The sequence below is a fragment of the Hyperolius riggenbachi genome, chromosome 4, assembly GCF_040937935.1.
Source record: "Hyperolius riggenbachi isolate aHypRig1 chromosome 4, aHypRig1.pri, whole genome shotgun sequence".
Classification (NCBI taxonomy): Eukaryota; Metazoa; Chordata; class Amphibia; order Anura; family Hyperoliidae; genus Hyperolius; species Hyperolius riggenbachi.
Genome location: NC_090649.1, coordinates 332767371 through 332779798, shown reverse-complemented (window position 1 = coordinate 332779798; position 12428 = coordinate 332767371). Strand labels below are relative to the sequence as shown.

General features: G+C 44.4%; 1 protein-coding gene across 1 annotated transcript in view; it reads right to left on the bottom strand.

Moving 5' to 3' along the window:
• Positions 1–12428, bottom strand: part of TBCE (tubulin folding cofactor E) — a 66285-nt gene that overhangs the window by 42337 nt on the left and 11520 nt on the right. The window contains 2 exon segments of the mRNA XM_068231833.1: positions 2833–2921; positions 11211–11381. Coding sequence (XP_068087934.1) covers positions 2833–2921; positions 11211–11381 — 260 coding nt within the window.

Here is a 12428-nt window from a genome sequence, read left to right as displayed (position 1 = left end):
TCCTCTTGTAGCCACTGGGGGCCCCTACAAGCTCTGGGGCCCTGGGGCAGCTGCCTCCTTTGCCTTAATGGTAGCGCCGGCCCTGGCTGGCACCCAGTATTCACACTCACATGACACCAAGTATCTGCACCCAGGCCTAAAATTGCACCCAGTACTCACACCTGCACACAGCTTCCACTTGGCCCCCACTATCTGCACCAAGCACCCACTTAACCCGTACCCGCACCCAAAGTACCTGCATTCAAAACCCATGTGATGCCCAAAGCCCATCCATAGCCAGCACCCAGTACAGGCATGGTGCCAAGCCTTCACACCCATGTCACATCCAGTACCTGCACCCAGCACCCACATGACATCCAGTACATGCACCCAGATCTCACATGGCACTAAGTATTTGCAATCAACAACCTGCATGACACTCGATACCCAACCATAGCCAGAACCCACATGACACTCAGTACTGACACCCAGAACCCACATGGCACCCATCATCTGCATTCAGCAGTATGACAATCAATACCCCCCTAGCCAGAAACAAGGAGGGGGGGGGGATGCGAGGGGAGGCATTGCCAGGCCCCTTTTTTAAATTTGAGCACCCCCCACTTAAGGACCCTCTGCACGGCCCTGCATACAACCTAACTGATGAGAGCAGCAGAATGTATTGTCTATGTGGCACAGTGGCTGCAAATTTTGAATAGAACATTACTGCATCTGACACTAACTGTAAACAGGTGACTGCTTAACTACCGGCATACACAGTAGCACGTGAGGAGCATGTGTGACGCCAAACATTCGCTCCACATGCTATAATGCCAGCAGAAGTACGGCACACAGGTGAAGTATCTTTATGCAGGGGTACATCATACATTTGGGGGGATGCGGCCGATTCCAAAAAGACTTAATGCTGAAATTGATCGGAATTCGTCCTGCTGTGTATGGGTGTCCAACAGATCTCTCTCTGATCAGATTCCATCAGAAAGGGATTTTTTTTCTCTTGATCTAATGGCAAAATCGCTTGATGTATGGCCACTATGGCTCCATGCCAGTTGGCGTGAACGCGGCGGCAGCCCCAGGACCACTCCACGCCAATTGGTGTGAATGGCCTTCAATGGGGCTAGCAGGAGATTGCGGGCGCCAATGCGCGCACATTTCCGATTGGAAGGCAGATCTCCGCTCTGCCTTCAGTCTCCCAGCGGTGATCGCCACTCGGAGACTGTTAGATGGCGGAACCGCGGTCTAATAAGTCTGTACAGTGCTGCGATCTAAGGCAGCGCTGCACTGGGAACAGCCATGTGACACGGCTATCCCCCTGGGGACGACAGGAGCGATCCGCTGTCATAGGCTGAAGCCTATCACACCGGATCTCTGTCATAGGCTGCCGCTGGGAGGGAGGGACCTGGGGGGGGGGGGGGGGGAAGTAAAATTTAATCAAAAATTTTTTTTTTATAAAATAAATAAATAAACAAACAACCTGGGAGCAATCAGACCCCACCAACAGAAAGTCTCTGTTGGTGGGGATAAAATAGGGAAGGGGAGGGGGGGAAATCACTTGTGTGCTGAGTTGTGCGGCCCTGCAGTGAGGCCTTAAAGGGAACCTAAACTGAGAGGGATATGGATTTTTCATTTTAAAATAATACCAGTTGCCTGACTATCCTGCTGATCACTTTAGCTGCAGTAGTGGCTGAACCACACACCTGAAACAAGCATGCAGCTAATTCAGTCTGACTTCAGTCAGAGCAACTGATCTGCATGCTTGTTCAGGGGCTGTGGCTAAAAGTATTAGAGACACAGGATCAGCAGGATAGTCAGGCAACTGGTATTATTTTAAAATGAAAAATTCATATTATTCTCAGTTTAGGTTCCCTTTAAAGCTGCAGTGGCCCATTTAGAGAAAAATGGCCTGGTCTTTAGTGGGTTTAACACTGCGGTCCTTAAGTTCAGACCTTAAGTATCTTATGCTGGGAATACATGGGTCAATTCTGAGCTGATAAGATGGTTAGATAGCTAATTTCCGACATGTCCGATTACCGTTCGATCGTTTTGCCGCTCGATTTGTCATTGAAGTGAATTGAAAAAAATAAATAAAAATGAGCGGAAGATAAGAGAATTGAGCAGGCAAAATGATCGGGTGCAGAATCGACCCGTGTATTCCCAGCAATAGAGATAATTCTATTTACAAGGGAAGGGAGGTGGGGCAGGGATCTGTTAGATGTTCCTGACTATAGAGGAAGTGAGGCTATCCCAGGAGTGACAACCAAGGCAAAAAGCAAAAGTGTATAATCTGATTTTAGAAGACAAATACTTTTAACTTACAGTAAATGTGCAGAATACGTGTACATGTTAATACATGTTCTCAGTTAGGTGTACTGTAATGAACGAAGAACCATGTATTGCAGATCTCCAAGACAATCATAAAAGGATACTTGATACAAATTTATGAACAAAGGCGCCAATGTAGAATAAAAACATCTAAAAGCAGTTTAAAAAGGGGGAAGTTGGTGGACCACAAACTTCTCCCTTTTAAACTGCTTTTAGATGTTTTTATTCTACATTGGCGCCTCTGTTCATAAATTTGTATCTAGTCTAGTCCACCCCTGGTGGAGGGGCGATATCCCCAATATTTCCTGTCTACAGAGAGCGACTTCTTATAGGTACTCAGGTGAGTGGGGTCAGGTTATAATTCTCCCCACCTGCATTTCAAGTGGTTACCTGGCTGGTAACCCACACTTGTGAGTATATCTGTTATTGGTTTAATATATCCATTTGTAACCAAACTACTACACTATGTTGGGCTCTCGGTTTCCTCCTTTTGTTTTTCATGTAAAAGGATACTTGGACATGATTGATGAATCTCTCCTTTTTGACCAGCACTACTGACTTCACTTTCCCTCAATGAAATATCAGACAATGTGTTCAGCTGGCTGAATTAAATACATAAAATCAGTTATGATATATTATTTTATATACAATTAATTTTAAACTTTACTGAGATGAAAAAAATACCAATAACAATTGAACAGCACAAACATTATCCTAACAAAAAATACATTTTTAAGAATTATTATTATTTATTATTATTTTATTTGTGATTGATGATTTCCTATCCCCTGCTGGAAGAGCTGCTGTTATACTGTAGCAAGGCGATATATAATTTTCTGTCTGCCAAAGTAAACCAGCAGACTTATCATACATCTGCACACAATGACATACACAAACACCCGTGTATCATAACTTCTGGTCGCAGTGCTGGCAGTTAGGCTATAGCGCTTGGCTACACCATCTGATAGCACATTGCTGCAGTGGATTGAGCACTGAAGATTATCAGTGAAAACATGGTGGATTGAGCACCGACACTAAAAGCCAAAAGGAAGAAAGATGTAAGCTGGAGTGACAGTAAGGCCTCTTTTACACTAAACGCTGAGAAGCTGATGTGTTTTAACCTTCCATAACAGTGCATTGTGAAAAAGCTTTCAGTTAAAGGACCACTATTGCGAAAAAAGTAGGCAGTTAAAAAATGTGACAGATGACAGGTTTTGGGCCAGTCCATCTTTTTAAGGGGGATTCTCAGGGCTTTCTTTGTTTTCAACAGCATTTCCTGAACAACAGTTGCAAAATCTAACTGACATAATAGTGTGCAAGTGATTAGGGAGGCCAGCTGGTATCTTGCTATTTTGGCAGTTAAAAACTGCTGTTCAGGAAATGCTGTTGAAAACAAAGAAAGCCCTGAGAATCCCCCTTAAAAAGATGGACTGGCCCAAAACCTGTCATCTGTCACATTTTTTAACTGCCTACTTTTTTCGCGATAGTAGTCCTTTAAAATGTATATAAAGTGAACTGAGCCATAGGAAAACATGGACATTACTTTGAAAATACAGTTGTCCTACCAACGAAATTGCCCTACTATCCATGCTGCCCGGCTCAATCAAAAAATAAAAAAAAATCCATATTCAGGTTCATCCTGATAGCAGCTAGACTTTTAATAGCCAAATCATGGAAATCACGAAATATTCCATCCAATCCTTACTTGGTTAAATAAGGTAACATACTGTATACATGAGGATGATGACCTCAATCTTTCAGCATGGAATGAACATACGTTTGTCTCAAATTGGGCAGTTTGGAAAGACTTTAGGGATTTACAACGGTTACAAGACATGATACAATAGGAAATGCACAACTGCTTCACCAGAGGTAAGCCCAGCCTCCTTAAAAGGGACCTGAACTGAGTAAAATGATTTAAAATAAACACATTATGTACCTGCAAATAAATATTACATACTTTACCCTCAGTTCCTCTCAGAAGCTCACCATTTTCTTCTAACAATGATCCTTTCCAGTTCTGACAAGATTTTGTCAGAACTGAAACAGCTGAAAGAACAACTGGCAATGTCAATGTTTCCCTATGGCTCAAGTGGGTTATATTACAGTTTAACAGTGTGCTGACCCAGAAGCTGTTTCAGGGTCATTGCCATTTTTAAAATGATCACAGTGGACAAAGAGACCACCAGAGAGGAGAAAGAGATCGAGGAGTAGACTACCCGGGAGGTAAGTATGACCTGTGTATGGTTATTAAGACTCTTTATTTTTGGTTCAGATTTGTTTTAAAGGGGTTCTGTGGAACAAAAAAAAGAAAAACAAGAACTGACACTTACCTGGGGCTTCTATCGGCTCCCTGCAGCTGTAATGTCCTTCGCCGTCGTCCTACGATCCACGGTTTCCCGCCGCCGGCACTGTTCTATTATTCGTCTAACAAGACGATTAATGCTCGCATCCGATCGCTTCTCCGGAAGCTTACTGCGCAGGCGCAGTACAAAGTTTTCTTGTACTGTGCCTGTGCAGTAAGCTCCCAATGACGCAGCAGGAGCGAGCATGTGCACGGCCATGCAGCCGCAGTTAATCATCTGGATCAATTGTACCGGCAACAGGGAATGGCTGATCGGAGGACGACGGCGCAGGACATGACAGCTACAGGGGGCTGATAGAAGCCCCAGATAAGTGTCAGTTCTTGTTTTTTTTTCTGCTCCACAGAACTCCTTTAAAGGATACATCCAGGCTAAAAGAAAATCAAGATCCACATACCTGGGGCTTCCTCCAGCCCCTAGCAGCCAACCTGTGCTCTCGCCGCAGCTCCGGTGGCTCCCGGTGTCCTCCGCTGCAGAAGCCGACCTGGCCAGGTCGGCTTCCGGGTTGGCTTCTTGTGTGCTCCACGGCGCGGGTCACGTGGTCTAGCTGACGTCATCAGGTCTGTACTGCACAGGCGCAGTAGTTCTGCAACTGTGCTGCACAGACCTGATGACGTCAGCTAGACCACGTGACCTGCGCCGTGGAGCACACAAGAAGCCAACCCGGAAGCCGACCTGGCGAGGATGGCTTCTGCAGTAGAGGAGACCGGGAGCCACCGGAGCTGCGGCAAGGGCAAATGACGGCTGCCAGGGGCTGGATGAAGCCCCAGGTAAGTGGATTTTGATTTTTCTTTTAGCTTGGACCTCTCCTTTAGCTCCAAGCCCTCCTACTATTAACAGGCTTTTATCAACTATCACCACATTTGTACTAATTGATGCATGCCTACTCTATACTGATTAAAGCCCAACACAATCATAGACTTATTACAATTAGGTTACCAACTGCACATCGCTCCTGAATTAAAGGGATGACAACACTGAATTCGTTTTCTGTTTTATGCTCTGCAATTTATATATATGGTTGACTTTAGGTGTATTACTGGTTACCCCCTTCTACCCCATCTTCAGTCCATTCTTGTTACCCTCCCCCCAGTACCCCCCTATAAACCATACCTACCACCCCTTACTCATACCTATTTACATTGCTGCAATGGATTTAATGTATACACTAATCTTTGTGATTACATCTGATAACCTGCTTTTCTGTTGGACGCTACCTGTGAAACCATCAAGGCACATTTCTCAAGATTCTGTAAAACACTGAGATAAGATGTACCGTATATCTTGTCACTGTATTGTGCAGCTTTTTCAAAAATAATTTGATTGTTTAAAAAAAAAAAAAAAAATACAGTTGTCCTTTAAGTTATAACTGAGAGCAACTGAAATAGTGTAAAAAGATCGTAGCATAGACTTGTCTAGGCAATAAGTCAGGTGCAGGTAACCTGCCACAGATAACAGCAGCTGCACAGGATACGTTCAGAAGCTTTGTAACCAGTCACTGGTATTGTTTGTATTCCACAACAATTGGGCCCCTTCCCCACTTGAATGCAATGAATAGTAATCACAATGCCGATCAGTTTAACCACTTGAGGACCTAGGGCTTTACCCCCCTTAAGGACCGGCCACTTTTTTTCCATTCAGACCACTGCAGCTTTCACGGTTTATTGCTCGCTCATACAACCTACCACCCAAATGAATTTTGGCTCCTTTTCTTCTCACTAATAAAGCTTTCTTTTGGTGCTATTTGATTGCTGATGCGATTTTTATTTTTTATTATATTCATCAAAAAAGACATGAATTTTGGCAAAAAAAATGATTTTTTTTAACTTTCTGTGCTGACATTTTTCAAATAAAGTAAAATTTCTGTATACATGCAGCGCGAAAAATGTGGACAAACATGTTTTTGATAAAAAAAACCCATTCAGCCTATATTTATTGGTTTGGGTAAAAGTTATAGCGTTTACAAACTATGGTGCAAAAAGTGAATTTTCCCATTTTTCAGCATTTCTGCCTTTTCTGACCACCTGTCATGTTTCATGAGGGGCTAGAATTCCAGGATATTATAAATACCCCCCAAATGACCCCATTTTGGAAAGAAGACATCCCAAAGTATTCACTGAGAGGCATAGCGAGTTCATAGAAGATATTATTTTTTGTCACAAGTAAGCGGAAAATGACACTTTGTGACAAAAAAAAAAAAAAAAAGTTTCCATTTCTTCTAACTTGCGACAAAAAAAAAAAAATGAAACCTGCCACGGACTCACTATGCTCCTCTCTGAATACCTTGAAGTGTCTACTTTCCAAAATGGGGTCATTTGTGGGGTGTGTTTACTGTCCTGACATTTTGGGGGGTGCTAAATTGTAAGCACCCCTGTAAAGCCTAAAGTTGCTCATTGGACTTTGGGCCCCTTAGCGCAGTTAGGCTGCAAAAAAGTGCCACACATGTGGTATTGCCGTACTCAGGAGAAGTAGTATAATGTGTTTTGGGGTGTATTTTTACACATACCCATGCTGGGTGGGAGAAATATCTCTGTAAATGACAATTGTTTGATTTTTTTTACACACAATTGTCCATTTACAGAGAGATTTCTCCCACCCAGCATGGGTAAGTGTAAAAATACACCCCAAAACACATTATACTACTTCTCCTGAGTACGGCGATACCACATGTGTGGCACTTTTTTGCACCCTAACTGCGCTAAGGGGCCCAAAGTCCAATGAGTACCTTTAGGATTTCACAGGTCATTTTGAGAAATTTCGTTTCAAGACTACTCCTCACGGTTTAGGGCCCCTAAAATGCCAGGACAGTATAGGAACCCCACAAATGACCCCATTTTAGAAGGAAGACACCCCAAGGTATTCCGTTAGGAGTATGGTGAGTTCATAGAAGATTTTATTTTTTGTCACAAGTTAGCGGAAAATGACACTTTGTGAAAAAAAACAATAAAAATCAATTTCCGCTAACTTGAGACAAAAAATAAAATCTTCTATGAACTCACCGTACTACTAACAGAATACCTTGGGGTGTCTTCTTTCTAAAATGGAGTCATTTGTGGGGTTCCTATACTGTCCTGGCATTTTAGGGGCCCTAAACCGTGAGGAGTAGTCTTGAAACGAAATTTCTCAAAATGACCTGTGAAATCCTAAAGGTACTCATTGGACTTTGGGCCCCTTAGCGCAGTTAGGGTGCAAAAAAGTACCACACATGTGGTATCGCCGTACTCGGGAGAAGTAGTATAATGTGTTTTGGGGTGTATTTTTACACATACCCATGATGGGTGGGAGAAATATCTCTGTAAATGACAATTGTTTGATTTTTTTACACACAATTGTCCATTTACAGAGAGATTTCTCCCACCCAGCATGGGTATGTGTAAAAATACACCCCAAAACACATTATACTACTTTTCCTGAGTACGGCGGTACCACATGTGTGACACTTTTTTGCAGCCTAGGTGCGCTAAGGGGCCCAACGTCCTATTCACAGGTCATTTTGAGGCATTTGTTTTCTAGGCTACTCCTCACGGTTTAGGGCCCCTAAAATGCCAGGGCAGTATAGGAACCCCACAAGTGACCCCATTTTAGAAAGAAGACACCCCAAGGTATTCCGTTAGGAGTATGGTGAGTTCATAGAAGATTTTATTTTTTGTCACAAGTTAGTGAAAAATGACACTTTGTGAAAAAAAAATAAAAATCAATTTCCGCTAACTTTTGACAACAAATAAATTCTATGAACTCGTCATACACCTAACAGAATACCTTGGGGTGTCTTTTTTCTAAAATGGGGTCACTTGTGGGGTTCCTATACCGCCCTGGCATTTTACGGGCCTAAAACCGTGAGTAGTCTGGAAACCAAATGTCTCAAAATGACTGTTCAGGGGTATAAGCATCTGCAAATTTTGATGACAGGTGGTCTATGAGGGGGCGAATTTTGTGGAACCGGTCATAAGCAGGGTGGCCTTTTAGATGACCGGTTGTATTGGGCCTGATCTGATGGATAGGAGTGCTAGGGGGGGTGAAAGGAGGTGATTGAGGGTGTCTCAGGGGGTGGTTAGAGGGGAAAATAGATGCAATCAATGCACTGGGGAGGTGATCGGAAGGGGGTCTGAGGGGGATCTGAGGGTTTGGCCGAGTGATCAGGAGCCCACACGGGGCAAATTAGGGCCTGATCTGATGGGTAGGTGTGCTAGGGGGTGACAGGAGGTGATTGATGGGTGTCTCAAGGTGTGATTAGAGGGGGGAATAGATGCAAGCAATGCACTGGCGAGGTGATCAGGGCTGGGGTCTGAGGGCGTTCTGAGGGTGTGGGCGGGTGATTGAGTGCCCTAGGGGCAGATAGGGGTCTAATCTGATAGGTAGCAGTGACAGGGGGTGATTGATGGGTAATTAGTGGGTGTTTAGGGTAGAGAACAGATGTAAACACTGCTCTTGGGAGGTGATCGGACGTCGGATCTGCGGGCGATCTATTGGTGTGGGTGGGTGATCAGATTGCCCGCTAGAGGCAGGTTAGGGGCTGATTGAAGGGTGGCAGTGACAGGGGGTGATTGATGGGTGGCAGTGACAGGGGGTGATTGATGGGTGATAGTTGATTGACAGGTGATTGACAGGTAATCAGTGGGTTATTACAGGGAAGAAGAGATGTAAATATTGCACTGGCGAATTGATAAGGGGGGGTCTGAGGGCAATCTGAGCGTGTAGGCGGGTGATTGGGTGCCCGCAAGGGGCAGATTAGGGTCTGATCTGATGGGTAACAGTGACAGGTGGTGATAGGGGGTGATTGATGGGTAATTAGTGGGTGTTTAGAGGAGAGAATAGATGTAAACACTGCGCTTGGGTGGTGATCTGATGTCGGATCTGCGGGCGATCTATTGGTGTGGGTGTGTGATCAGATTGCCCGCAAGGGGCAGGTTAGGGGCTGATTGATGGGTGGCAGTGACAGGGGGTAATTGATGGGTGGCAGTGACAGGGGGTAATTGATGGGTGATTGACAGGTGATCAGTGGGTTATTACAGCGAAGGACAGATGTAAATAATGCCCTGGCGAATTGATAAGGGGGGGGGTCTGAGGGCAATCTGAGCGTGTAGGCGGGTGATTGGATGCCCGCAAGGGGCAGATTAGGGTCTGATCTGATGGGTAACAGTGACAGGTGGTGATAGGGGGTGATTGATGGGTGATTGATGGGTAATTAGTGGGTGTTTAGAGGAGAGAATAGATGTAAACACTGCGCTTGGGTGGTGATCTGATGTCGGATCTGCGGGCGATCTATTGGTGTGGGTGGGTGATCAGATTGCCCGCAAGGGGCAGGTTTGGGGCTGATTGATGGGTGGCAGTGACAGGGGGTAATTGATGGGTGATTGACAGGTGATCAGGGGGGATAGATGCATACAGTACATGGGGGGGGGGGGGTCTGGGGAGAATCTGAGGGGTGGGGGGGTGATCAGGAGGGGGCAGGGGGCAGATAAAAAAAAATAGCGTTGACAGATAGTGACAGGGAGTGATTGATGGGTGATTAGGGGGGTGATTGGGTGTAAACATGGGTCTGGGGGGGTGGGCAGGGGGGGGTCTGAGGGGTGCTGTGGGCGATCAGGGGGCAGGGGGGGGGAGAAATCAGTGTGCTTGGTGCAGACTAGGGTGGCTGCAGCCTGCCCTGGTGGTCCCTCGGACACTGGGACCACCAGGGCAGGTGGCAGCCTGTATAATACACTTTGTAAACATTACAAAGTGTATTATACACTTTGTATGCGGCGATCGTTATGTTAACATCCCGCCGGCGCTTCCGTATGGCCGGCGGGATGTTGCGGCGGGTGAGCGGCGTCAGGCGGAGGCGGAGGATCGCGTCACGGATGACACGATCGCTCCGCCCATGCCCCTACAAGGACTGCCGCCTTTGGGCATGAGCTGGTCCTTGTGGGGTCCACTTCCCGGCCGCCTCTGTGCGTTAGGCGGTCGGGAGGTGGTTAAGACCCGCCTGTACCTGTCTGTAAAGTCAGTTTGTATGCATTTTGCAGTTTTTAGTGGAGCTCCTATTGCCATTTTATTGGAGTTCCTATTCAGGCTGTGTAATAGAAAATAATAGTAGGAATAAAACTACAAATATTTACTGGATTTTTTTATAGGGGATGCCTATAAATATACTTTTCATTGGTTGCCGCATAATCAAATATACCTCCCCCCTCAAAAAAAAAATCTTTCAAAGATTATCCTAACTTATGGAAGATAATTAAAGACTACTATTATTTATTTAGCGCATGCTTACAGCTGAAATACTGCACTTTATGCATTTTCTGCATGTTCGGAAATGCAGAAACATCTTTCAGAATTGCTACAAAAAAAGAGGAAAATAAGGCATGAGGTATTTTACTGACAAAACAATATTTACTGCACATAGCTACCAGAACTGAGGCCAATGTGAATGTGCTTTTGGTCAGTACCTGTCATTCCTACATCATTCTTATTATGGCAGAATCATTTTAGGCAATTCTAGTAGAGGGAATGAATTGAAGCTGAAATATCTTTGAAGCATTTTACCTTTGTGTCTCTTCAATTTCTTCAAACCCAACAAGTTCCACAGTTTTTTTTCCAAATACAAATTTTTCTTTCCATTCATCGTTTGTGCTATAACGTTTGGTTAGTGCACTTAGAAAACTCACGCCAAAATTTGCTTTTTTTGGTCTGATAAAAGAACCCCCAGTAGGATGTCTAAAAAAAATAAAAATACAAATAAACTGTCGAAAGCAAAAGCGTTAGTTGAAGGCGAAGTAAAAAAAAAAAAAAAAAGAATACAAAAATGTAACTAATATACTTGGGATATGCAACAATTAGCAATATATGCATTATAGTGTTAAAGTTGGTCACTCACTAGCAGTTATACTAAAATGGAGAAATCTTTTGGAAATGATAGACAGATAAATATTTACAGTGGCTTGCAAAAGTATTCGGCCCCCTTGAAGTTTTCCACATTTTGTCACATTACTGCCACAAACATGAATCAATTTTATTGGAATTCCCCGTGAAAGATCAATACAAAGTGGTGTACACGTGAGAAGTGGAACGAAAATCATACATGATTCCAAACATTTTTAACAAATCAATAACTGCAAAGTGGGGTGTGCGTAATTATTCAGCCCCCTGAATCAATTCTTTGTAGAACCACCTTTTGCTACAATTACAGCTGCCAGTCTTTTAGGGCATGTCTCTACCAGCTTTGCACATCTAGAGACTAAAACCCGTGCCCATTCTTTTTTGCAAAACAGCTCCAGCTCAGTCAGATTAGATGGACAGCGTTTTTTGAACAGCAGTTTTCAGATCTTGCCACAGATTCTCGATTGGATTTAGATCTGGACTTTGACTGGGCCATTCTAACACATGGATATGTTTTGTTTTAAACCATTCCATTGTTGCCCTGGCTTTATGCTTAGTGTCGTTGTCCTGCTGGAAGGTGAACCTCCGCCCCAGTCTCAAGTCTTTTGCAGACTCCAAGAAGTTTTCTTCCAAGATTGCCCTGTATTTGGCTCCATCCATCTTCCCATCACCTCTGACCAGCTTCCCTGTCCCTGCTGAAGAGAAGCACCCCCAGAGCATGATGCTGCCACCACCATATTTGACAGTGGGGATGGTCTGTTCAGAGTGATGTGCAGTGTTAGTTTTCCGCCACACATAGCGCTTTGCATTTTGGCCAAAAAGTTCCATTTTGGTCTCATCTGACCAGAGCACCTTCTTCCACATGTTTGCTGTGTCCCCCACATG